This window comes from Asterias amurensis, chromosome 3 (assembly GCF_032118995.1).
Source record: "Asterias amurensis chromosome 3, ASM3211899v1".
In the NCBI taxonomy this organism is placed as follows: domain Eukaryota; kingdom Metazoa; phylum Echinodermata; class Asteroidea; order Forcipulatida; family Asteriidae; genus Asterias; species Asterias amurensis.
The window spans coordinates 21,152,889-21,178,636 of NC_092650.1; the positions used below are offsets into that span (position 1 = coordinate 21,152,889).

Genomic DNA, 25,748 nt, shown 5'->3' on the forward strand with positions numbered 1-25,748 from the left:
TTATAAATAATAAAAATGTAAAAAAATATTGGTTATCAGGTGATATACATAGAGAGTCGTTTGTGATTTTTTGGTAATTTTCCGAGGAGTAATAAAGAAAAAAAAGGTTACCTCCGGCTTTTACCATCTAGTCAAAAATAAAAAATAAATGCTTCACACGACCATACGGCGTACACTGTACGTGTGTACACTGCATAGGCCTAGTGAAGACGGGCTATCAAAAGACGTAAGTTTTTTAGTCCTTTTTCATAAATAATAAAAATGTAAAAAAATAATGGTTATAAGGTGACATACATAGAGAGTCGTTTGTGATTTTTTGGTAATTTTCCGAGGAGTAATAAAGAAAAAAAAGGTTACCTCCGGCTTTTACCATCTAGTCAAAAATAATGCTGCACACGACCGTATGGTGTACACTACGTGTGTACATGTCGCTGCATAGGCCTAGTGAAGACGGGCTATCAAAAGACGTAATTATTTTAGTCCTTTTTCATAAATAATAAAAATGTATAAAAATATTGGTTATCAGGTGATATACATAGAGAGTCGTTTGTGATTTTTTGGTAATTTTCCGAGGAGTAATAAAGAAAAAAAAGGTTACCTCCGGCTTTTACCATCTAGTCAAAAATAAAAAATTAATGCTTCACACGACCATACGGCGTACACTGTACGTGTGTACACTGCATAGGCCTAGTGAAGACGGGCTATCAAAAGACGTAATTTTTTTAGTCCTTTTTCATAAATAATAAAAATGTGAAAAAATAATGGTTATAAGGTGACATACATAGAGAGTCGTTTGTGATTTTTTGGTAATTTTCCGACGAGTAATAAAGAAAAAAAAGGTTACCTCCGGCTTTTACCATCTAGTCAAAAATAATGCTTCACACGACCGTATGGTGTACACTACGTGTGTACATGTACGCTGCATAGGCCTAGTGAAGACGGGCTATCAAAAGACGTAATTATTTTAGTCCTTTTTCATAAATAATAAAAATGTAAAAAAATATTGGTTATCAGGTGATATACATAGAGAGTCGTTTGTGATTTTTTGGTAATTTTCCGAGGAGTAATAAAGAAAAAAAAGGTTACCTCCGGCTTTTACCATCTAGTCAAAAATAAAAATAAAAGCTTCACACGACCATACGGTGTACACTACGTGTGTGTACGCTGCATAGGCCTAGTGAAGACGGGCTATCGAAAGACGTAATATTTTGAGTCCTTTTTCATAAATAATAAAAATTTAAAAAAATAATGGTTATAAGGTGACATACATAGAGAGTCGTTTGTGATTTTTTGGTAATTTTCCGAGAAGTAATGAAGAAAAAAAAGGTTACCTCCGGCTTTTACCATCTAGTCAAAAATAATGCTTCACACGACCGTATGGTGTACACTGTACGTGTGTACGCTGCATAGGCCTAGTGAAGACGACTATCAAAAGACGTAATTTTTTTAGTCCTTTTTCATAAATAATAAAAATGTAAAAAAATATTGGTTATTAGGTGATATACATGGAGAGTCGTTTGTGATTTTTTGCTAATTTTCCGAGGAGTAATAAAGAAAAAAAAGGTTACCTCCGGCTTTTACCATCTAGTCAAAAATAAAAATAAATGCTTCACACGACCGACTGGTGTACACTATGTGTGTACACTGCATAGGCCTAGTGAAGACGGGCTATCGAAAGACGTAATTTTTTAGTCCTTTTTCATAAATAATAAAAATGTAAAAAAATAATGGTTATAAGGTGACATACATAGAGAGTCGTTTGTGATTTTGTTGTAATTTTCCGAGGAGTAATAAATAAATAAAATTAACCTCCGGCTGTTAGTCTAAATACACCATATTACAGGGTTCATGCGTGGTGCGTGTATAGGCATGTACGCACCAACTACACGTTGCGTAAACACACCTCCGTTTTTTTTTTGAGGGCGCTACAGTGTGACCTTGTTTACTTAACTCAAGTACTCCACACGACCAGTCGGTTCGTACCGTGGGGGCATAGTTTTCCCCCACCCAATGGGTACAGAATTGAATTTTAATCCCCGTAAACTGCATAAGAGTCTTCCAAACTTCAATCTGAGTGTGTAAGTAATCTTTTTAAATTAAATATCAAGCAATTAACGCAACCTCCGGCTACCTCCGGCTACCTCCGACCTCCGACTTTTACCAACACCCAGAAAAGGGTGTACGTCACTCAGTACTTCTAGAAACTGTAGGCTAAGGCTCCCCTGTGAGGAGCCTTATAGTTTATAGAAGTAATCGGGAGGAGTGTTACGTTATCGCAACTACTAGGACTAGTCCTAACTCTTTGTGAAATCGACCCCATGTAAGTTTCTGACTAGACTCAATTACTAATTAGAATTTAGAACTTTTAGAACTTTAGAATTTAGAACTTTTAGAACTTTAGAATTTAGAACTTTTAGTATCTGACAGTATCCCATCATCACCATCGATAATGACAATGGGAATGAACTTCTTTTCAACAATAACAAATAACGATAGTGTTCTAGGGAGTAACAAACTACTTTCCATCAAAGACCTCTTCATCACAATACTTTAAACTCACCTGACTAAGGGACGCAATGTTTGCATGGCTGGGAGCACATTCCATGGATTTGCATTAGGCCCGATTAGGCTACAACTAGAACTGCAGAATTTACTCTACAGATTGGGCAGCTCAATATGCAGATTGGGAAGTTCAATATTAATAGTGATAATCAAATGTGTACCCTTTAAAGGCAGTGGACACTATTGGTAATTACTCAAAATATTTATTAGCATAAAACTTTTCTTGCTAACGAGTAATGGGGAGAGGTTGATAGTATAAAACATTGTGAGAAACTGCTCCCTCTGAAGTAATATAGTTTTCGAGAAAGAAGGAATTTTCAACGAATTTGATTTCGAGACCTAAAGAATTTGACGTCTCAATATAAAGCATCTAAAAGGGTGTTTTTTTTCTTTCATTATAATCTCGCAACTTTAAACGACCGATTGAGCTCAAATTTTCACAGGTTTGTTATTTTATGCATATGTTGCGATACACCAACTGTGAAGACTGGTCTTTGACATTTACCAATAGTGTCCAGTGTATTTAAAGTAAGCAAGTGTGCTTAAAGACACTAAACACTTTTGGTAATTGTCAAAGATCAATCTTCTCACTTAGGGGCCTTTTGTATCTCAATGTATGCATAAAATAACAAACCTGTGAACATTTTAGCTCAATTTGGTCATCAAAGTTGCGAGATAACTATGACAGAAAAAACACCCTTGTCACACGAAGTTGTGTGCTTTCAGATGTTTGATTTCGAGACCTCAAACATGTCAAAATATAATTCTGAGGTCTCTAAACCAAGTTCATGGAAAATACTTCTTTCTCACAAGGTTTTGTACCATCAACCTCTCCCCATCACTTGTTTTCAAGTAAGGTTTTATGCTAATAATTATTTTGAGTATTAACCACTGTCCACTGCCTTTAGATATAGCAGGCCTTACTTTTAATATATAATTTGTACTCACTAAATTTTCCCAGAAAATTTCTAGAGACCTCTTTAAATGCATGATACACAAACATGACAAGTCGAGGAGGGCATTTGCGCTCAGGAAGTGCCAATTTGGACAACAGAGCTTTCCGTGAAGCCGTCGCTAGAATGAGGGAGGAAGTCCTAGAGAGTAAAGCCGAGACCCAACGAGTCAAGGACCAGCTCAACTGCCTCGTCATGCTTGTCAAAAGGTGAACCTCTATTTGCAGAGAGTAGCCATATTGGCTCAGGACAGACTTCACTTTGTTTTAAAACGTTTTTATTGTTGGTTTTACAAGCTGTCTTGGTCTAACCTATTGAACTTTTAAGATCCAAACAGCACATTGTATCTTAAAAACTAAGGTAGAATATGTTTAGCCATGTTAGAAGACGCAGGTCCGTGTATTAAAACATTTCTGAAGGATTTATCTTGAGTAACCTTTTTTTTTCATTTTCTGATTCATGAATGAACTGTACTTCTGATTCTACTTCTCAGGGCATGGATGGGAGACCAGGCAGCAGCTGTCCATGTGGCAAACATCGTTGGTGAGTATTTCCATCCAAATCTTGACCACCGGATTCAAACTCTGGTGTTTCTGATTAGCAGAGTAAGGGTTTGAGTTAAGTAGTTTGAGTCCCAGTCAAGACACTTGTGTTTTTACGATGTAAAGGCCGTGGACACTATTAGTAAATTACTCAAAATAATTATCAGCTTCACTATCAACCTTACTTGGTGATGAGTAATGGGGAGAGGTTGATAGTACAAAACATTGTGAGAAGCGGCTCCCTCTGAAGTGACGTAGTTTCGAGAAAGAAGTAATTTTCCATGACTTTAATTTCATGAATTTGAGGTCTCAAAATCAAGCATCTGAAAGCACACAGCTTCGTGTGACAATGGTGTTTTTTCTTTCATAGTTATCTCAAATAACTCAAATTTTTCACTGGTTTGTTATTTTATGCATGTTGAGATACACAAAATGAAAAGACTGGTCTTTCACAATTGCCAATAGTGTCCAGTGTCTTTAACCTAGGAAGCGACGGTACGGGAATCACCTTAAAGGGTCTATGTAACCTTTTTAGGACAAAAAACACAATGTCCACAGATTTACACTAAACTTACACTGTTTGAAGATAATGATAGTAGAAAGCTTCCCTGAAAATATTACATGCTGACGTGCTGTATTTTTGGGGAAATGAGTAAAACAATGTAATGAAAATAATTTTTGTCTCATGAGACAAAAATTATTTTAATCATTTACAAACGTATTTTCATGACATTGTTTTACTTATTTCTCAAAAACTACAGCACCTCAGTAAGTAATATTTGAAGGGAAGCTTTCCACTATCAGTATCTCCAAACCCTGTATGTTCAATGTAAATCTATGGACATTTTGAAAAAGGACCCAAATCCAAGGTTGCACACTGTTTTGTTTTCAAATATCAAGTAATAAACTACAAGGGAAACTTGCTGGGATGTGATCCCTGGCTACACAGTAGCTAACAGCTACATTTTTGCCTCGGACTGGCACCCCAGAACAATATTTTGACCAAATAGGGAGACTGCCAACTCGGGGCTATCTAGCTCAATTGGTATTATGTTGGTACTTTAAAGGCGGTGGACACTATTGGTAAGTGCCAAACACTAGCCTTCACAGTTGGTTTACCTACACACATGATAAAATAACAAACCTGTGAAAATTTGAGCTCAATCTCCAAACCCTGTATGTTCAATGTATGTTCAATGTAAATCTATGGACATTTTGAAAAAGGACCCAAATCCAAGGTTGCACACTGTTTTGTTTTCAAATATCAAGTAATAAACTACAAGGGAAACTAACCTGTGAAAATTTGAGCTCAATCGGTCATCGAACTTGCGAGATAGCAATGAAAGAAAAAAACACCCTTGTCACACGAAGTTGTGCTCGATTAGATGGTTGATTTCGAGACCTCAAGTTTTAAATCTGAGGAATCAAATTCTTGGAAAATTACTTCTTTCTCAAACACTATGGCACTTCAGAGGGAGCCGTTTCGCACAATGTGTTAAACCATCAACCTGTCCCCATTACTCGTCACCAAGAAAGGTTTTATGCTAATAATTATTTTGAGTAATTACCAATCGTGTCCACAGCCTTTAATCTGGAGGTCATTGATTCAGATTCTGCTCTAGTAAATTTGTCTTTGTTCAACCCCAAATTAAGATCTTTTTTTTGTCATCCTTATTTGTAGGTACCGCTCCTCCCAAGTTTCTACAGGATGAGGAGAAACAAGTGGATGGTGTAAACAAGGTACATGGGGTGTAGGAGTGTGTGTTTGTTTGTTTGCTATTAAAGACATTTTTAAAGTCACTGGACACTATTGGTAATTACTCATTATAATTGTAAGCATAACAACTTACTGGGTAACAGTCAATGGAGCTTTTGAGAGTATTAAAACATCTCCCTTTGAAGTTACGTAACTGAGTACATTTATGCCATCAAGAGCATCTCTGTTGGTGGACTTGAGTCTTTCAATGATTTCTTTCAACACAACACCCCTCCAGCTATGAAATGGTAAGGCCCTCGGGTAAACAACTCTTCATAAGGAGATTGCTGTGCGCGTCGAACGTATCGCGTGATCTGGCACAACTGTCCCGGCCGTTGCTCTCGACCAATAGGAATGAAGAAACTGTCTCATAAGCACAGTGCAAGCTCGCGTGTTTCAACACTTTTTACTGGTGTTATATCATTCGTTCGAACAACCCCTCAACTGTCTTAGGTATTTATAAATATGAATGAATTCTTCTCACCTATTTTTGGACTCCATAAAGACAAGAGCTCTTCATCACTGGGCGATGCTCTCGATTGGGCTCCTCAATCGCCACTTCAGGCAACTGAAGAGCCAAGCTCTGTCCAGGGCAAAGGAGAGGCTTCAGCAGAGACAGGACTTCCTGGACCAGCAGTTGGCTCGGCACAGAGCCCTTCTGAAGCAAGCTAGCGGTGTAGGGCTGGCCAGCATGAAGAAGACTTCTAACCCATACCTGGAGGTAAGCCTGCCGTCGATTTCACAAAGATTTAGGACTCGTCTTATCTCGCGTTAGGACGAGTAACTTAGGATTAATCTTAAGGTGTGCATGCTACAGTGCAGGGTTGTGACTCGTCCTACGTAAATGCTAAGATTAGTCTTAAGTTAGAAAGAGTTTTGTGAAATCGACGGCTGGGCGACTAGGGCGACTAGTTTAATAGACATTAAATTTGCATCAGGGATAAAGTATATTCATTTTGATTTTACATATATACCATCTATAATGGACAAAAAGGTACTTTTTATTTCACGCAGTGATCACCCAAAAGAAAATAAATCGTCAGCAGACAAGGCGCACCGAAAGATAAGGCGCATCGATGTTTTTGGGGTCTAAAAAGTCAGATAAGACGCGTCTTATCCGCAGGAAAATACGGTACACTGATATGTGTTAGCACCGTACTCTCAGTACGCTCACAAGTTCTGATAGCAAAAATCACAGGCATATTACATGGGTAGGGATTTGAACCCAAAACCTTTGCGAATCATTTCTGGATTAGTGTCATACCAACAGGGTTGTAGCTAGAGAAAGTTTGGTGGTGGGTAATAAATCTTTTGTTTTTCAAGTCCACCAAGGGCGAACGGATCAACAATATACTGATGTTTAATTATGGGGCATTATTGCTGAAGCGGGGAAATTGAACACACACAGAGTATGTAATGAAAAAAAAAATACAATCAATTGTGTTTGGCTGAAGACAGTCTTATGCAGTCGAAAACACAACAAAAAACATCTTTTCCTTTACAATCACAATACCTTTTTAAGTGTTTGATGGCTATATTTTTGAGAGATGTTTTTGAAGTGCCATCTCATCACTTTAGTCTCAAATGTTGAGATGTTAGATTAGACAATATCTGAACTATTCTCATATTCATCTCAAGATGTCAAAGCTATGACGACAACTTTTTATTGAAAACATAAAGTTATGATCAAATTTTTTCCCTAACCTCTTTCGTTTTTCTTCAACTGTATTTTACTTTTTGTATCAATCCACCGCAGAAGCCTCACAGTGCGTGGAATTCCAGACCCAAATCTTCAAAACCAAGTCGTCTCCACCAGACGGAGTTTGACTATCCTACAGACTTTCGTCCGTCCAAGCCTGATCCTACCATGGCAACCAACATGGTGGAACACCTTGCTAATGCAGCCACAGCAGACAGAGAAGTAAGTGCATGCAAAACGTGTCGTGTACTTTTGTTAAAACCTTAGAGGCAGTGGACACTATTAGTAATTACTCAAAATAATTATTAGCATGAAACCTCACTTGGTAACGAGTAATACGGGGCTGTAATAGTATAAAACATAGTGAGAAACGGCTCCCTCTGTAGTTTTGAAGTAAGAAATAATTGTCCACGAATTTGATGTTGAGACCTCTGAATTAGATTTTGAGGTCTCGAAATCAAGCATCTGAAAGCACACAACTTCGTGTGACAATGGTGTTTTTTCTTCCAATATTATCTCGCAACTTCGACAACCATATGAGTTCAAACTTTTTAAAGGTTTGTTATTTTATGCATATGTTGAGATACACTAAGTGAGAACACTGGTCTTTTGACAATTACCAATAGTGTGCAGTGTCTTTAACCTCAGACATTGTACTTGTTACATGTCGTTGGCTAGTAGTGTTGCGACGCTAACACGTTGAAAATATTTACAAGATTGGCCTGTATCACACAAGCTTTCTATAATGATGGTCGTTGGGAACAAAATTGCATCAGTGTCATTTAATCGCAAATTTGCGTTATGTGAAATGCATCCGTGTGATGAAATTGCCACAGACAAGAGTTAAAAACACATGGGATCAAGACCTCCTTAAAAAATTGCATCCCTGGTTAGAAACGCTGAGATCAGTCGTGTAAAACGGCACTTGGCATGGTAACAAATGTCCCAAGCATTGCACAACAATTACAAATGCACAAACTATCAAGCAGTATTCATCATCACCGGGGCCTAGTTTCATGGCTCTGCTTACCGTAAGCACAGAATCAGCGCTTACGGAAGCAGGGTATTCCGTGCTTACGGCAAGCGTATTTATGGGTTAGTGGCAAAGATAAATAAACAACAGTGTGATCTCACATAAACGAGGGACGGAAATGTTGGAATAGCGATTTGTGTGTTCGTGTGAATGTTTGTCATAAAATCGTGTGAAAAAGGGCTCACAGACACCTTTAAATTCATTTTGACATTTTCTAACCCTTTTCAGGCAGGGTTTGGTTTTGGTACTCACACCTTAAGTTAATGAACATAAAAACCTACTTAAGAGCACTGTAATTTCAGAGAAAGAGGTAATTGTCTCATTTCTGCTTTGTGTTTCTTTGTTTTTCTGTCCTTTTTTACCAATATTTCAGTTGTAAAAGGTAAGTTGGCCAATCCCTACCACATTGTTATAACAAGAGTTTACTGTATACTGTATACATGTAGTTTGGGGGTTTTATCCTTACCCCCAGTTGGTTAAAGTTCACTCAGTGTCTGCCTTAGTTTTATTTGTCAAAGACAAATAAGCATATGCCTATACCTTCTACACACATACTTGTTCCAATTCAAAGTCATTCAAGCACGCCTGCTCCCATGCACAGTCTGCACAGAGCACAGAGCATAAAATTAGCACAGAGCATAACATTAGCATAGTTAGCAATCTTGAATAAATTAAATACTTGCACAACTCCTGGGAAAACTTTTTTGAGTGGGCTCCACTGGTAATTCAATAATACCAAATTAAAAGAACAAATATGATTAAATTATGTTGAAAAAAAAGTCACCTCTTGACAGTTACCAATAAGATTCTACTTGTCTTTGTTTCTACAGTATGCTAAAGCAGCAAGAGACAGATTTTCGCAGGTTGGTACTGATTTCACTACTGTGTGTCTAATGAAAACCTAAACACTTTTGAAATTGCTGCCGATTAAAAGAATTTGTTACTATTGTTATTATTATTGTTATTATCAGAGACAGATTTTCGCGGATTGGTACTGATTTCACTACTGTGTGTCTAAAGAAAACTAAACACTTTTGAAATTGCTGCCGATTAAAAGAATTTGTGACTGTTGTTATTATTATTGTTATTATTATCAGAGACAGATTTTCGCAGATTGGTACTGATTTCACTACTGTGTGTCTAAAGAAAACTAAACACTTTTGAAATTGCTGCCGATTTAAAGAATTTGTTACTATTGTTATTATTAGATGCATAGTGCCTGTTGACATCCTTGAAGTTGAAGAGGCTAGCTGCAAATTAATTCGCATTGATATGGTTATTGTGCAATGAGCTATATCAGAATTTGTTATTATTATTTTTATTATTAGATGCATAGTGCTTGTTGACGTCCTTAAAATTGAATCGGCTTGATGCAAAATTCATTGTTCATATAATATTTATATATTATTATTACTGGTTTGCATACTAACGAAAACTCACAAAAAACTCACAGCCATTATTTTTCTTTGATTTTGTAATAGTTTTTTGTTCATTATCTTCTTGATAATTAAAAAGCATTGTTTATATCTTTCTTCAGCCTGATCTTTTTAATGCCAGCTATGTTGTGGCTGATCGGGGCAAGCCCAAACGTCCAATCAGTGGGCACCAGAAATTCACCGATAACCAGAGGACGAGACCAAAAAGTGCTGGTAAGATGTGAAATAATTCATGCCTTTTGTCAAATTCTATCTTAAACCAAAAAAAACGGTGTTTATTTTCACTTTTACTTTTAAGCCCGGTCCATACTTCCTGCGTATGCGAAGTGATTTTTGACATTGATGTGATCACATGGCTGTTTTCGCAGCGAATATTTCAGCATAAGTTAACGGACACAAATTATTTTCTTGCAAATTTGTGGCGTCAAAATTTGCATCACATTTGCAGGAATTATGAACTTGGTTTTGTGTTTTCGACTTGGCCCCTCAACAGGTTTGATAACTTCTTGTTCTCAGAGCAGGCAACTTTTTCATGATACTCCTGATGTTCATAATATCCAGTGCCATATTTGACATCGTTTGTTGAATAGTTGCCAGATAGCCGACCTTAGAAGATCAGTTAAAAGCGCTGGACACTATTGGTAAATACTCAAAATAATTGTTAGCATCAAAACTGACACGGTAAAGAGCAATGGAGAGCTGTTGATAGTATAACTCATTGTGAGAATTTATTCTTTCAACAGTAATAGCAACCACAAAAGGGGAACGACCTCTGAAATACGAGACCACCCGACCAGTGTCAGGGAAGCCTTCTAGTAGTGCGACCAAACCCCGCGCTAAATCAGCTAAAGCCACCTCCAACCGCATCTTTGAAATGACCGAAGGACAGGAAGGTCGTTCAAATAATGCCCAACAATTGCAAGCAAAATTCACCGCGCTGGAGGAGGAGTTTTCATTGTTTGACCAAGAGGAGGCAGAGCGGGAGGGTCCCTCTGTGGTTGAGAGGCAGAATGGAGGCCATACCCACTACAAGGACAATGTTACGGATGGGTTGAGAAAGATTGCGACTATGGAGGATGACTTTAGAAAAACAACCAAGATGCTGCAACAGAAACTTGGTATCACGGGGGAGGGAGTTGTATGAAGGGGAGGGGGGGGGTAGAAAGACTACCAAGATGTTGACAGTAGACACTTGGTATCACAGGGGGCGGGGTTGTATGAAGAGGTGGTTGAAAGACTACCAAGATGTTGACAGCAGAAACTTGGTATCACGGGGGGCGGGGTTGTATGAAGGGGGGGGGGGCGTAGAAAGACGACCAAGATGTTGACAACAGAAACTTGGTATCACGGGGGGAGAGGGGTTGTATGAAGGGGGGGTTGAAAGACTACCAAGATGTTGACAGCAGAATCTTGGTATCACAGGGGGCGAGGTTGTATGAAGGGGGGGGGAGGGGTTGAAATACTACCAAGATGTTGACAATAGAAACTTGGTATCACGGGGGAGGGAGTTGTATGAAGGGGGAGGGGTAGAAAGACTAACAAGATGTTGAAAGAAGAAACTTAGTATCACAGGGGGCGGGGTTGTATGAAGGGGGGGGCCTGAGCTCAATTTCAGAGCTACTAAAACAGAAAATGTTGCTTAACAATGTGTTGCTTATGTTTTGCTTAGCAGAATTGAGCAGGATACCAGTCACAAATTGAGCATATGTCATGATAGTTTGGCATGTAAGCACATTTTGCTGTGCTAAGCTACTTTTGTGTTTAACCAGCTCTATGAAATTGGGCCCTGGAGTGTAGCAGTACCGGTTGGAAATGTGTGATGGCTAATAGAAAGAGTTTGTATTGTTTACTGTCGGTCTTCAAAATCTATCATCTGTAAAATTATAGTAATATTCGTTATTGCAAAATGTACAGCCATGTTTCAGTGTGAGTAAGAAACTTGTAGTGCTTCTGTGTCCCACATCCAACGAGGCCAAGTTGGGTATTGGAAATCGATGACCAATTGAGGCCAAATAAGCATATTTTTTTTATTTTATGCATGTCGCCAGACACACAAGGCCTGAAGGCCACTTTAAGGTGTGGGCTACAATCAACTATTTGTCCATGGGCCGTTGCCACCTCTACCAGTCTCAGGGGTGAACATTGACAACTACCAAAGGTGTCCAGTGCCGCTACAGATTTGATCAACGTTTTTATTTTATTTTAATCCGTCCTTTTTTCTTATTAATACTTTCACCGATGATATCTATGCCATTGTTACTTTTTGAAATGGTGGTATTCAAAAGATTCAAAATAAAGGAAATTGTAATATTCCACTTGATCCATTTCATGCATCTTTGTTTTGTGTTTAGTTTAAAGGTATTTGATACTTCAGTATTACTTCTGTTTCAATGAATAACAAAGTAGGAGGGACAAACAACATTGACGTGTATGACGCGCAAGACTATCAGAATAAAGAATATTGTTTGGTTATACCCTTACACCGATGTGTGTAAGCACTGGTATACTCGGTCCTTTTCTGATTTCTCGATTTCTCGAAGTCGAAGGCATTTAACTTGGGTGGTGTTGGCCGTTGGGGGGGGGGGGGGGGGTGCGACGACAGAGTCTCCTGCCACACCGAGTTTGTCACGCAGTGATCTGTGAGATGGCCATTGTTTCCGTATCGAGAGATATCAATGTTCAAGACCTGGGCCTAATTTTATAGAGCTGCTTAAAAGCAGAAAGAACTCATTAAAAGCAGTGGACACTATTGGTAATTACTCAAAATAACTATAAGCATAAAACTAAAGAATTCATAAAAGGCAGTGGACACTATTGGTAATTACTCAAAATATTTATTAGCATAAAACCTTACTTTTTAACGTGTAATGGGGAGAGGTTGATGGTATAAAACATTGTGAGAAACGGCTCTTTATGAAGTGACAGTTTTCGAGAAAGAAGTAATTTTCCACGAATTTGATTTTAAGACCTCTCAGAGCACACAACTTCAAACATTATTATCTCGCAACTTCGACGACCAATATAGAGCTTAAATTTTCACAGGTGTATTATTTTATGCATATGTTGAGATACACCAAGTGAGAAGACTGGTCTTTGACAATTACCAATAGTGTCCAGTGTCTTTATAATTTGAGCTCGATTTGTCGTCGGAGTTGCGAGATATCTATACAAGAAAAAACACCAAATTGTCACACAAAGTTGTGTGCTTTTAGATGCTTGATTTCGATACCTCAAATTCTAAACTTGGGGTCTCGAAATCAAATTCTCGAAAACTACGTCACTTCAGAGGGAGCCGTTTCTCACAATGTTTTATACCATCAATAGCTCCCCATTACTCGTTACCAAGTGATGAGGTTTTATGCTAATAATTATTTTGAGTAATTACCAATAGTATCGACTGCCTTTAAACAATCCCTGCTTAGCAATAGTGAGCAGGATACCAATCACGAATTGAACGTGTTATTTTGGCTGGTAACCTTAATCTGGTCAGCATGATATGTTTTTGCTTCGCTTTTTTGTACTAAAAAACTCTATGAAAATGGGCCTTGTGAGTAGTTTTAGGGCACGTTGCAGTGGTTTATAACTATTAAACGTTTTCATTCGGAGCGGGTGGGACAACAGTCGAAGCAAACACAATGCAAATTATTAAGAACAATGGTTTATCAACAATTTAGTTTTTATTGACATTTTCATTATATAATTAGTTGACAAGTGTTTTCTTTCAAAAAATAATATCTTAAAATGTACACAAAATATCGGATAAATTTATTTCATTTGTTTATTTGTCCTTCTGGGTTGAAAAGTGTTGCATGTCATTTATTTAACTTTGAGTTTTTTTGCAGCTCGCCCTTTAGCGGCATTATTCTGAGCAATCTTTTTCAAAGTCTCAGACTGAAATCTTTCTACATCCTGAATAATGGATTGCAGCGATGGCCGACTCTGACTCAACCCTAGACAAGTTTCACCAATGTCATTGATGAAAGACAACTCTGCTTTCTTATCTGTTATAATATTAAACAAATGTCCCAAACTGTAGACGTCGGTTCGGATGCTATGATGACAAACGCCCTCTATGATTTCTGGAGGCATTTGTGGACAGTTATCATAGCACCATGACTTGTCATATGTGAATAAAGGAGGGGGAGGATCTAGCCGTGTAGCCAGTCCAAGATCTATAATTTTGGCCGACCATTTGTGACTCCTGTGAACATCGCGCCATATTATAACATTACCGCTATGGAGGTCATTGTGAGACCAGCCAGCATCATGTAATGCAAGAAGTCCCCTTGATAGATCAAGACATATTTGAATCCAGTCCATTGTCTTTAAGTTTGCAGGAGGATTTGTTAATACAGTGTGAAGATCTGTGGATGTCTTAGATACTGGGTCTCCAACAAACTCAACACCGAATGATTGTTGATCAATGATGCCTAAAACTCGACTGAATTCGGTGGAATGTTGCACAGCCATCATGGTTCTGATCTCTGTGACCATTTCTTGATTTGCTTTTATGGGATCCTGAACATCTTTCAGTCTCTTGACTGCTACCAGAGTACCATCTACAATCTTTCTCTTGAGATGGACCTCTCCATGCGCCCCACTGCCGAGACAGACTGGGTAGCCTTGACTCAAGACGTCTTCTAGTTCATTCTCCAGAAGGATTGGAATAACTGAAGGTTTGGGAGGCAAGTTTGGGGAAGGACCGGGGGCTGTTGCTGACTGAGCAACTGCTGTTCTTAATGACTCTTTCTTTTGGTTCTTTGCTTTGATTTCTGATGGGGTCTTTGAGCCAGCCATCTGTTTCCTGTAGAAAACAAAACACAACGTCAAACTCTGGGTTATTATTCTTACTGCTATTTGTGTATAGTTTTGATATTTTATACTAGTTTCGCTGATTGCACCTTCATTTCTGCTCGTTTTCCTAAGTCTTTCTTCAATTAATGACGAGTTAATTAAAGATTTACCTTATACTGTGGAGCTTTGCCATTATGGAGCTAAACCTCTGCATAACTCCATTGACTGTTCTCCGTGGCTGAACTTTTCCCTGAAATAAATATCAGCATGAAAGGATAATTACCAAAGACTAATTCAATTTTCAAACAAGGATCGAACTATTATCAATATACAGTTTTACAATATTTAGTTTCGGATAACAAAAGTTGAGGTTTCGCTAACTTTATACAGCTAACAAATACACCTATTTAAAACATTTGTGTCCAGTAGTCCTACCTGTTGATCTGGAGATGAAGTTATCAAGACCGGCTGCAGAGTTAGTGAGACTGGTGGGATAGAATATGTCTGCCTTGCATGGTTGCAGACCGACTGCAGAGTTGGTTTGGCTGGTGGGATAGAATATGTCTGCCTTGCATGGTTGCAGACCGACTGCAGAGTTGGTTTGGCTGGTGGGATAGAATATGTCTGTCCTGCATGGTTGCAGACCGGCTGCAGAGTTGGTGTGGCTGGTGGGGTAGAATATGTGTGCCCTGCATAGTTGCAGACCGGCTGCAGAGTTGGTGTGGCTGGTGGGATAGAATATGTGTGCCCTGCATGGTTGCAGACCGGCTGCAGAGTTGGTGTGGCTGGTGGGATAGAATATGTGTGCCCTGCATAGTTGCAGACCGGCTGCAGAGTTGGTGTGGCTGGTGGGATAGAATATGTCTGTCCTGCATGGTTGCAGACCGGCTGCGGAGTTGGTGTGGCTGGTGGGGTAGAATATGTCTGTCCTGCATGGTTGCAGACCGGCTGCAGAGTTGGTGTGGCTGGTGGGGTAGAATATGTGTGCCCTGCATAGTTGCAGACCGGCTGCAGAGTTGGTGTGGCTGGTGGGATAGAATATGTGTGTTCTGCATGGTTGCAGACCGACTGCAGAGTTGGTTTGGCTGGTGGGATAGAATATGTCTGTCCTGCATGGTTGCAGACCGGCTGCAGAGTTGGTGTGGCTGGTGGGGTAGAATATGTGTGCCCTGCATGGTTCCATACCGGCTGCAGAGTTGGTGTGGCTGGTGGGATAGAATATGTGTGTCCTGCATGGTTGCAGACCGGCTGCAGAGTTGGTGTGGCTGGTGGGGTAGAATATGTGTGCCCTGCATGGTTGCAGACCGGCTGCAGAGTTGGTGTGGCTGGTGGGATAGAATATGTGTGCCCTGCATGGTTGCAGACAGGCTGTAGAGTTTGTGTGACTTGTGGGGTAGACGATGTCTGCCCTGCATGGTTAGAGACTTGGTACTGCATTGATTTGGGCATTGACTGACCGGTAGCACGTTGTAGTTCCTGTTGCCAAAGTTCTCCCGATTGAATTCCATCACTTCAAGAAGAAAAACAAATAAAACACAATCAGAGGGATCGATTTCTCAATCGAAAAGTGGAAAACTTTGACGTAATTTATCGATCAAGCTGTTATTGTCTTACCTGATTCTGTCAAAAGAGGCCTTTGTAGCTTTAAGTCTTTGCAAGACTTCCTTGGCGATCTCATGTTCGTTCAACAATCCCTGGAAAAAAAATGGTAAAGAAAATGAGTTTCATAAATGTTAGACAAGAGTGGTTATCATTACGATGTCAAATGGTGTAATTTTCTCCAGATGTTTGTTCGTCTCTTTGTCTATCTGATTGTTTCGTCTTTGTACTGTCCTTTAAGCATGTGCCTCTGTAATGTACTTTGTTTGATGAAGGCAAGCCGCTACAAGTGACCTGGCTTATTTAGAGCCTTGCCTCCCCAAGCACTTTCTTGTTTGTTTATTCTTATTCTGTCTTTGATGTAAATGTGCGCTACAATATAATTTTTGTAATCTGTGGAACCGTGTTAATAGTGGAAATAAGTGTGAATTTAATTGAGTTTAATTGAAACGAAGTGATTGAATTTAGTTGAAATGAATTGAATTGAATTGAATAGTTGAAGTAGTCCTCCTACCTCTTGGTTGGAAGTCGATTCCTGAGGAGATGATGGGGATACGGCTGAGTTTCCTCGATCAAGCAGAGGTGTTGGAGAAAGCTGCAGATTATCTCTTGGGATTATCTTGATCCCATCACAAACATGATTCCTTGATGATGCGATTTGGCTGGTAAGGATGCTATCCTCAAGGTCATGAGACAGTGTAGAAATGCTGGCATCTTGGTACGGAGAGTGCAGCTTGTATACAATGGAGGTGTATGATTGATTGGGTTCAATCGATCTATATACAAATAATATTTATTAATAATAACAGTAATAAAATTTATCAAGGTGCTTACTGGCGTTTCTAGCTAAGCACATAAACATTTAATTAAAAATAGATGAGCGTTTTCTAGATTTGAATGAGTCGGTAGAGGTAACACACAAAAGGCTGCTTACATGTTTTATAGTTTGCCCTAACAGGCTGCCAAGTTAGAATAAGTCCTCGAAATGTTTGATATAACTGTAGAATAGTTTTAGTTTTTGAACTGCCCACAGTTATAAATAATAATTGCCTTTACCAATCAACTACTGTATGAGTATTAAACCGAGATCCTATAACAAAAGATATCTATGTAGGGTCGACGGTTCGGGAAAGGTCCACGGTTGGGAAACGTAACAAAACCAAGGGAGCTGTTTGCTAAAAAGTATAAACAAAAGAGGCCCAATAATGATGCCCACGGTTGCAAGCTTGTGTGTGTGTGGTGAGCTGAGGACTCTCATGTGAATTAGTGCACTCACCTGTCTATCACATCGACACTTGACTCACACTGCAGGCACCAAGCCTTTTCATCTTGACTTTCAAACAAAGTTGAAAGTGGGGGCGTGGTCTTTGGGGTGGGAGGCTGTAACAGCTGATCGGAAGTAGAAGTCAACCGCGATGGTAATATTCGGCTGTTAACAAAGTAGGTCAATATCAATCTGTGTTGCAAGGAAACGTTTACGTATACCTCGATTGGTCACACTAGCTTACCATATTGTGTACTTTTTACAAAAAAACATATGATAAATAATTAAATTTAATAACGAAAATTTGATTTATAAAAGTCCTAAACACTAGCAACAAACAAAGTCCGTACAAATCTTGTAAACAGGGTCAGTGTGCAAATAACAGCACACAATCCAAACAACCCAAATAAAAGGAGGAACAAAAGGAAGAAAAAGCAGAACAAGATACGAACAATCACTCAAAAAACAAAACAAGAATTATTACGTGCAAAACACTTCCAGCTGTTGAATGTGAACGTTATTTCTGAATCTTAGTCAACAATGTGTGATAATAATGAGATTTTGGTGTCAAGCATACAATTGGCAATTACGTTTTGTTTGGTTGCTTGTTTGCTTACTTTTACTACTAGTCCGTACTTTTCATCCACATTATATCAATAATGAGCTATGTAAATCTACACAGGAGTCGTTTGGCAGGATTTGATGTTTATAGAACACTATATAATTCGACGAAGTGAATAAATTAAAACAATAGCTTACCGGTACTCCACCGACATTAGCTGCTCGGCTAATCGTAGAACTGTAATCATTTTCGCTTTTCAAGTTTTTAGAATCTTCCGTAGAAAAATCTCGCTGGATACACTCGAAGAATGTAGCACACAAAAATCCCTGTTTATCACACGAAGTTTAAAACAAGAACAGAGAGTATGTGCTTCATGTTGTGTTTATGTATCGCATGCAGCTGCACGCACATGTCAACTTGTTCTTTTTGAGTGAGAGCGCGAAACTTTTACCTTGTGACGTCACAATGAATCGAATGTTTCTGTGGCTGTCAAGTAGTGTGACGCAGGAACCGCGAGTGAACTGTTTTACGCACATGGTTCTAGCAACGTAACGCAAACAGTGTTGTTGATTGGTGCATTGCTGTTGACAAGACAGCTCATGGCGCGTTTTAACGCGTTTGCATTTGTGATGCACGAGGCAGCCGCATCCTACAGACCTTATGCATTGACGTCATCCAGCGGCCATCTGACGTCATTATGGGCGCTAGTTCCCCATCACCACTTGCAGTGGCTGGCCCATATGACGCATTATACACACCCTGGTGCGTCAAGCCACCATCCACACCATACAACACTTTTTGCCATTTGCCAACCCATCTCATATATTTACTAGAAAAGTTATTTGCATGCTGCGTATTGGTTAATGTACCCCCAATACGCCGGTTTCACGAAACGCTAGGATTAGTCTTATCTCAAATTTGGACGAGTTACTCGTCCTAACTTATGTTGGGTCAATTGTGTCCTAACGTCTTTGATTACGGTTGCCGGAACTTAGCTTGTCAAAGTCCTCAGTTAAATCCTAAGTTTAGGAAGAGTTTAATAAAATAGACGGCTGGACTTTTCAAATAAAAGCAACATCAGAGACTAATTATTCCAAAAGGTTTTCTATGGTATTATAATTACAGTTTTTGTGTCAGCTACCTGAATGTTTTCAAACGGAAATAGTAATTTAACTTGTTTATGATGAACTTGTTCACAATTTTAATGAAATTTTGATATGTGTACACTTCTGAATGTTTCGTAATTATGGATTAAAAATTTAGGCCCCAGCAACCTAAAGGTTTTGAAAAACTAAAAACACTTCTGCCGTTGACGGCGCGAGTTAAAGGACAATGCCGCTGACGTCATGTCTGTTGCTTTGTTATACCATACCTCCACGCTGCAACAAAGCGGCTTTACAAAGTGGAGCTCCCAACTATGACGTTTTGAGAGTGGTTACGTAACGGTGCTTTTCGCAAATCTCTCAGAAAAGCGTTGGATATGGGCATTTAAAATAATTCTTACAATTGAAATCTATATAAATCATATGAATCGATTTCCTTACTCATTGAAAACATTTTAAGTGAAACTCAGCAATGTTCACAACTTGACATTTTCGTTCAAGCAGGTCTTTATAGGCAGTGGACACTTTTGGTAGTTACTCTAAATATATTTAAATAATTATTAGCTTAAAATCTTACATGGTAATGAGTTATGGGGAGAGGTTGATAGTATAAAACATTGTGAGAAACGGCTCCTTCTGAAGTAAGGTAGTTTTTGAGAAAGAAGTAAATTTCCATGAATTTGATTTTGAGACCTCAGATTTAGAATTTCAGTTCTCGAAATCAAGCATCTGAAAACACACCACATCGTGTGACAAGGGTGTTTTTTCTTTCATTATTGTTTTATGCCTAGGCCTATGTTGAGATGCACCAATTGAGAGGACTGGTCTTTGACAATTACCAATAGTGTCCAGTGTCTTGAGACGCCTTTTAGATAGTCTTGGTTCCAAGACCATTGGTGTTGCGCGGTCACACACAACCAACGTTCCGTTTATGCACAGCAAAAACTGTACACGCTTGTAATGAACGAACGCTAGCGGGCGCTCTGTTTCTCTGATTTTAAGATCTCGCCATGAGATCTAAATCAGAGAAACAGAGCGACCACTAGCGTTCGTTCATTACAAGCGTGTACAGTTTTTGACGTGCATAGTGACCGCGCAACACCAATGGTCTTGGAACCAAGACTACCTTTTAGACGGAATTGAACCTGATCATTTCTACTAACCGACCAGTCAATCAATGTCTCTCTGTAAGGCCTGGCCCAATTTTAAAGAGCTGCTTAAGCACACGAAATGAGCTAAGCAAATACAAGTTATGCTAACCAGAATGAGGTTACCAACCAAAATGCCTTGTCACGTGCGCAATTTGTGACTGGCACCCAGCTTATTTTTTGCTAAGCAGAGATTTAAGGCAGTATCTTCTGCTCTATGTTCTCTAAATGTAAATTAGTAAAAAAACACAACTTTTCACATTTTTAGTTGTCCCTATAATGGCTGAGTGGTGGTTATTTCACTCTTTTAGAAGGGTGTCACACCAGGACAGAGGGAAATATCACTCACAAGAAGAACACTTTAGTCTAACAGAGTGTAAGACCACCGAAAAGGGGTTGTCCCTCAAATAGCTCTTTACAAAGTATTTTTTTTTTTTGCATTTAGAGAGTGGGCACTGATGAATTGGTTAACTGGTAACCTTGCCGCATAGTGATCCAAGGCCCCATATCATGCACAATTAATGAGAGGGACCGATTGCGATCGTTAGCGAAGCTAATTATTATTGACACCACTCTTCGTCTTTTGGATTGGACGACAAAATCCAATAGTCACTAGATCCATCAGAGATTTCACAGCGTTGTCCGAGGGAGCACGGTGAACATGAGATTCTTGTCCCACGCGATGTTCTCATGTTTCCTCATTTATATTTTTTGTGAAAACGTTTCTAAAGTTTACTAATAAACGTGACCATTCGAAAGTTGAATGCGATTGAACTTGCTTCTGAACAAACAATATTAAATAAACAATAACCAGTAGAAGATGAAGATGTTTTGCCTCATCATGTTATTGATCATGACCTGCCTTTCCTCCGGTGATGCTAAGCATTGCAAAGACGCAACCATCGCCTCCTCTCGAAGTCTGTACTTCAGTGGCGTGGCCAATCGGATCTTACACGGATATGGATACCGTAACTTGACGGGCATTTCGGCAATCAGCTGTGGCAATTTGTGCATGTCTGATACACGGTGTATGTCTATCAACTACTATGAGCGGGAAAAGCTGTGTGAGCTGAACGGGGCTACAGCGTCGCAACACCCGGGCGCTGTGACTGAGATGACTGGTAGCTACTACGGGCCGGAAGAGGTAAATGTTTCTTTTTAAACTCATTCTGAAACATTCACTAGATACTTAGAATTTATTGACGAGCAGTGCAATGTGAAGAGCTCATAAATTTGGTTTAATATGTTAAGTTGTTTTGTTCCATCATGAAAGAAGTTCATAGAAAAGGCTGGTAAAATATCAACTTGTCAACTTTATCAACTTATTAAGTTATCAACTTAGTATGACTTGTGATACTAGTCGAAACGTAAACGAAATGCACTTAAGTATTGGCTGTGTTTTGTAGACAAATCGTTTGATTAAAGTTGTTTTGTTTAAATGTGTACGTTACGTCATCCAATCATCTGTTTGTCCGTTTATCTTGTCCGTTTATCTTGTCCACAGGCTGATTGTTACAAGCCTCGGCTTACCAAAAAGGCCTCCATACTGCTCATTTTATTTGACTGTATGATTCTTAAAGGCACGGTACACGTTTGGTAATTGTCAAAATGCAGTGGTCTCACTTGGTGAATCCCATCATAAGCATAAAATAACAAGCCTGTGAAAATTTGGGCTCAATCGGTCATCGAAGTTGTGAGAAAATGATGAAAGAAAAAAACACCCTTGTTAGACGAATTTGGGTGCTTTCAGATAGGAATAAAAGACTTCTATAGCTATAGAAGTCTTTTATTATTATAGTGAGCAATTCCCATTGTCCCAAAAACTACGTTACTTCAGAGGGAGTCGTTCCCACAATGTTTTATACCATCAACAGCTCTCCAACGCTCGTCACCAAGTCAGTTTTTAAGTTAATGTTTGTTTTGAGTAATTACCAAACGTGTATACCTTCCCTTTAAACTACTCTGTTTGCTATTCAATTCAATTCAATTAAATTTATATGTATTTACACAAAACATTTCCACAATATATCAGAACTACATTGTATATGCATTCTAATGATGTGTTTTGGACAGTATGGAAATGGATGTCAACTGAATTGGAAATCTCAGTTATCGCCAAGATTGTTGAATTATAGGCGCAACATATCGCGCCAATGTGCAAAAAGGCAAAGCGCAGAGCAAGATTTTGACCGGTTTGCATTTTAGTATTATGTAACCCACTCTGTGAAAAGTGTCTGTGTCAGATGTTGACAATTTAAAAAAAAAAAGGAGATAATAATATGCATGGCTGGAAAGAACTCACCAGCAGCATTGTCTTATCGCGTTGCTGAATTACTCTCATTTGAAATTAGCCAGTATATCATTTTTTTGTTAAAAACGAAATACAAGTAAAGTGATGTTTTACACTACCATTTCGCGCACAAGGATACAAGTTAGACTAAAGTATGATCACAAAATTGATGTGTTCATAGCTTAATTGCCTAAAAAATAAGTGTTAAAAAAAAAAAAAAAAAAAAATCGTTAACGCATTGGGCGACATCTGACTCATTTTTACAGAGTGGGTCACACAGTTAAAAGCAACAACTGTGATGCTGGTAACGGTACACTTTCTAATTTTATTTCAAATATCACAAAACAATCTAATACACGGGAGTTTGATTAAACGGCTGCAAAAGTTTACAGATTGGATCTGGGGTTTAAGTTTGTGCAACGTTGTTACAATTACATTATTAAATAATAATAATAAATAACAATCAACCTGTTATTGCTGATTTCTTTTTATATTATTAAACAATGTCGCGTACAAAAGCTGGTTAAACCATCTTGAAGTTAGTGTCTCTTTATTTATTCAAAACAAATTAGGTTTTGATTTGTTTCATTTCTTGCAGCCAATTGTCTTCTGCCAGCTTCATATGAAAGGGGTAGGATCGGAAGGTAGGATAAAAACTCTTTTTGGTTTTATTTTAAAAGTATGTGAAAATATATTTTGTATGTACAACAAAAAAGTACATGTAACCATAAGTCACGATACAAATTGATCGCAAAATTGAGAGCGGGAAGTGAAAATAATAGAGTTGTGAAGGGACACGTTGCCTTGCATCGGGCAAGTTGGTCAATGAAAAGAGTTTGAAATGCTTATGGGCAGAAACGTGTTTCAAAAGTAGAATTTAAGGATCCACACAATCATGCCTCAAAATTGCACCATTTTCCCCATGCGTCGTGAACTAAACACGGCACGCCAATTTGTGGAGTAAGAGTGTTTGACTCCTCAAAATTGCTGTCGTGTTAGTTTGCAAAATAAAATGAAAACCAAGCAGTTTTAAGTCATGTTTGTGTGGATAATTATGTTCCAGTTTTAAAAAAACATCCTTCCAATCATAATGCATTTAATAAAAAACGGTACAATTTCACAAAGATTAACAATATTATTTGCAAACAAAAGTTTAACTTCAGGGTATACAAGTTACAACTACATGTAGGTCACAAAGACTATAGCAACTAAATCACTGGTCCTGAATGAGGATGACTGACAGCAAGGTTTGGATACAACATGTATAAGATTAGATGAGAGATGAGTGTAGATTGGGTAAGGACAGTCAATGGGGTGGGAGAGGGAACAGTATGGAATTAGGAAAAGAGACAACACAGTTCAAACTGGCCGGGATTAACAAAAAGTGCTCAAACGCTTTTCATAGACGAACTCTCCCGATTCAAGGCAACGTGTCCCTTTAAACAAAAACTCATTCATTTTTATCACACGCGTCATTCGTTTTCGTTTGCAGAAGAATGCTCCTTTATTTTGTATCAGTATTCGTCGGTCATAAGGAGTAAGCCTCATTCACTTACTATTACAAATTTTAAGCATGATAAGCTAATTCCAACCAATCAGAGGCCAATATTTCATAGCGCTGCTTAACGGTAAAATGTCCGTGCTTAACTAAGCAGACAAAATTGCCTAATACGTAAGCGTACAGGTAAGACATTTATTTAGAACAATGCTTCTAGCTTGTACGTTGACCGTGGATTTACATTACACGGTTTATAGATAATGGTGGTAGACAGATTCCCTTCAAATCACTGGACACTTATTGGTAAATACTCGTCCCAAAATAATTGTCAACATAGCATAACAACTTCTTGGCGACAAGCAAGGGAGAGTGGTTGACAGTATAAAACATTTTTAGAAACCCATCCCTCTGAAGTAACATTACTTTTGCGAAAGAGGTAATTTCTCACTCAAAATATTCATAAAATTCACGCCTGAATCCACACAAAGTGAGAATACTAGTCTTTGACAATTACCAAAGGTGTCCAGTGATTTAAAGTGTGTTGTATAGGATACATTACGTGTTGCCAATATTAAGGAAGTCTGATCACAAACTACAAGTTTATTTGATAATTTATCATCAGATATTCAAAGTCAAACAAACCCTGCATACCCTTACCACTCTATGGCTTCTTCTGGATGCGAGGCAGCCGGCTACCACCTCTGCCAACCGTGGGAGATTCAGCAGGCATTCTTGGCGGGCTACCGGTACGACTCGCCTGACGCTGACACAGGCTTCTGGTACGCCGTGCCCCTAGCTCTGACCACGTTGACTACCAACGGGGTCCTGTATCAAGACCTACCAGCTCCGACTGTCTCAACTGAAACTTTCGCGGTCTCTGACCGTAATGGCATGATAGAATCTTGCGCTTCACTACAAGCTCACCTCTGCACCTTGGTCGAGCTGAAAGAGGCATTCTTAAGAGGATATCGTCAACCCTTTGAAAACGTCGGGATGTGGTTCGAGTTGCCCAACACCACCAGCGCTCACATGAAAGCACAAGGTTGTGGATTGCCGACTGCAAGTTGCTACGATGGTGTTGTGTCTGTATCTACTACCCAAACGGAAGCAACTCGTGTATTTTGCTGTCCGGAATGGAGTGCTGTGGATTCCCTTTCACTCTGCTGCCCCGGGCTGGTGAGCCTTCGAGACCCCATCGTCACCCAAGAGCGGCACGCTAAGGAAGACCGTGCGGGGATGGAGAGTGCCTGCTCTGCTCTAGGGGCTCACATCTGCACCCTAGCCGAGCTGAAAGAGGCTTACTTGAGTGGTTACCGCCAACCGGAGGGTGGTTGGTGGTACTACTCGGTCTCCAACAGAGAAGCTCAACTATTTGCGACTGGGTGTGGATACTACAGTTACGACGAATGCTACGAGGGTATCGTGGCAAACACACCGAGACCCAGTGATACTGCTCGGGTATTCTGTTGCCCTTCGACCTCGGCGACATCGCAGATGTGTTCGAAATAA

General features: G+C 39.2%; 3 protein-coding genes across 4 annotated transcripts in view; 2 read left to right on the top strand and 1 right to left on the bottom strand.

The window, feature by feature from the left end:
* Nucleotides 1–11,125, top strand: part of LOC139934979 (uncharacterized) — a 29,380-nt gene extending 18,255 nt beyond the window's left edge. The window contains exons 2-9 of the mRNA XM_071929412.1: nt 3,524–3,724; nt 4,009–4,058; nt 5,739–5,797; nt 6,319–6,534; nt 7,570–7,734; nt 9,376–9,408; nt 10,083–10,194; nt 10,725–11,125. Coding sequence (XP_071785513.1) covers nt 3,564–3,724; nt 4,009–4,058; nt 5,739–5,797; nt 6,319–6,534; nt 7,570–7,734; nt 9,376–9,408; nt 10,083–10,194; nt 10,725–11,125 — 1,197 coding nt within the window. The 5' untranslated portion in view covers nt 3,524–3,563. The remainder of the gene's footprint in view (nt 1–3,523; nt 3,725–4,008; nt 4,059–5,738; nt 5,798–6,318; nt 6,535–7,569; nt 7,735–9,375; nt 9,409–10,082; nt 10,195–10,724) is intronic.
* A 2,605-nt stretch (nt 11,126–13,730) lies between these two features.
* LOC139934960 (uncharacterized) lies at nt 13,731–18,598 on the bottom strand. 2 transcript variants are annotated; one of them, XM_071929392.1, is made up of 7 exons: nt 18,398–18,598; nt 17,651–17,803; nt 16,889–17,150; nt 16,390–16,469; nt 15,211–16,285; nt 14,946–15,025; nt 13,731–14,785 (listed from the first exon to the last, which is right to left on the bottom strand). In XM_071929392.1, the coding sequence occupies exons 1-7, from the start codon at nt 18,445–18,447 to the stop codon at nt 13,798–13,800; spliced, it is 2,688 nt and encodes an 895-aa protein (XP_071785493.1). In that variant the 5' UTR covers nt 18,448–18,598; the 3' UTR covers nt 13,731–13,797. The 2 variants fall into 2 exon arrangements, with proteins under 2 accessions (XP_071785493.1, XP_071785492.1); XM_071929391.1 differs by having other exon boundaries at nt 17,651–17,830.
* A 2,524-nt stretch (nt 18,599–21,122) lies between these two features.
* On the top strand, nt 21,123–25,748 carry LOC139934557 (uncharacterized). The gene is made up of 3 exons (XM_071928816.1): nt 21,123–21,595; nt 23,340–23,385; nt 24,862–25,748. Exons 1-3 carry the CDS (start codon nt 21,272–21,274, stop codon nt 25,746–25,748), a joined length of 1,257 nt encoding a protein of 418 aa, XP_071784917.1. The 5' UTR covers nt 21,123–21,271.

What these genes read in the sequence shown, in the direction of transcription:
- LOC139934960 (XM_071929391.1), bottom strand. Translation starts at nt 18,447, where the DNA reads ATGATTACAGTTCTACGATTAGCCGAGCAGCTAATGTCGGTGGAGTAC. An exon ending in AGTGTCGATGTGATAGACAG is followed by an intron (nt 17,151 to 17,650) that starts GTGAGTGCACTA and finishes ATTTGTATATAG; the next exon opens with ATCGATTGAACCCAATCAAT. An exon ending in CTTCATCTCCAGATCAACAG is followed by an intron (nt 15,026 to 15,210) that starts GTAGGACTACTG and finishes TATTTATTTCAG; the next exon opens with GGAAAAGTTCAGCCACGGAG.
- LOC139934557 (XM_071928816.1), top strand. Translation starts at nt 21,272, where the DNA reads ATGAAGATGTTTTGCCTCATCATGTTATTGATCATGACCTGCCTTTCC. An exon ending in GCTACTACGGGCCGGAAGAG is followed by an intron (nt 21,596 to 23,339) that starts GTAAATGTTTCT and finishes CATTTCTTGCAG; the next exon opens with CCAATTGTCTTCTGCCAGCT. An exon ending in GAAAGGGGTAGGATCGGAAG is followed by an intron (nt 23,386 to 24,861) that starts GTAGGATAAAAA and finishes ATTTATCATCAG; the next exon opens with ATATTCAAAGTCAAACAAAC.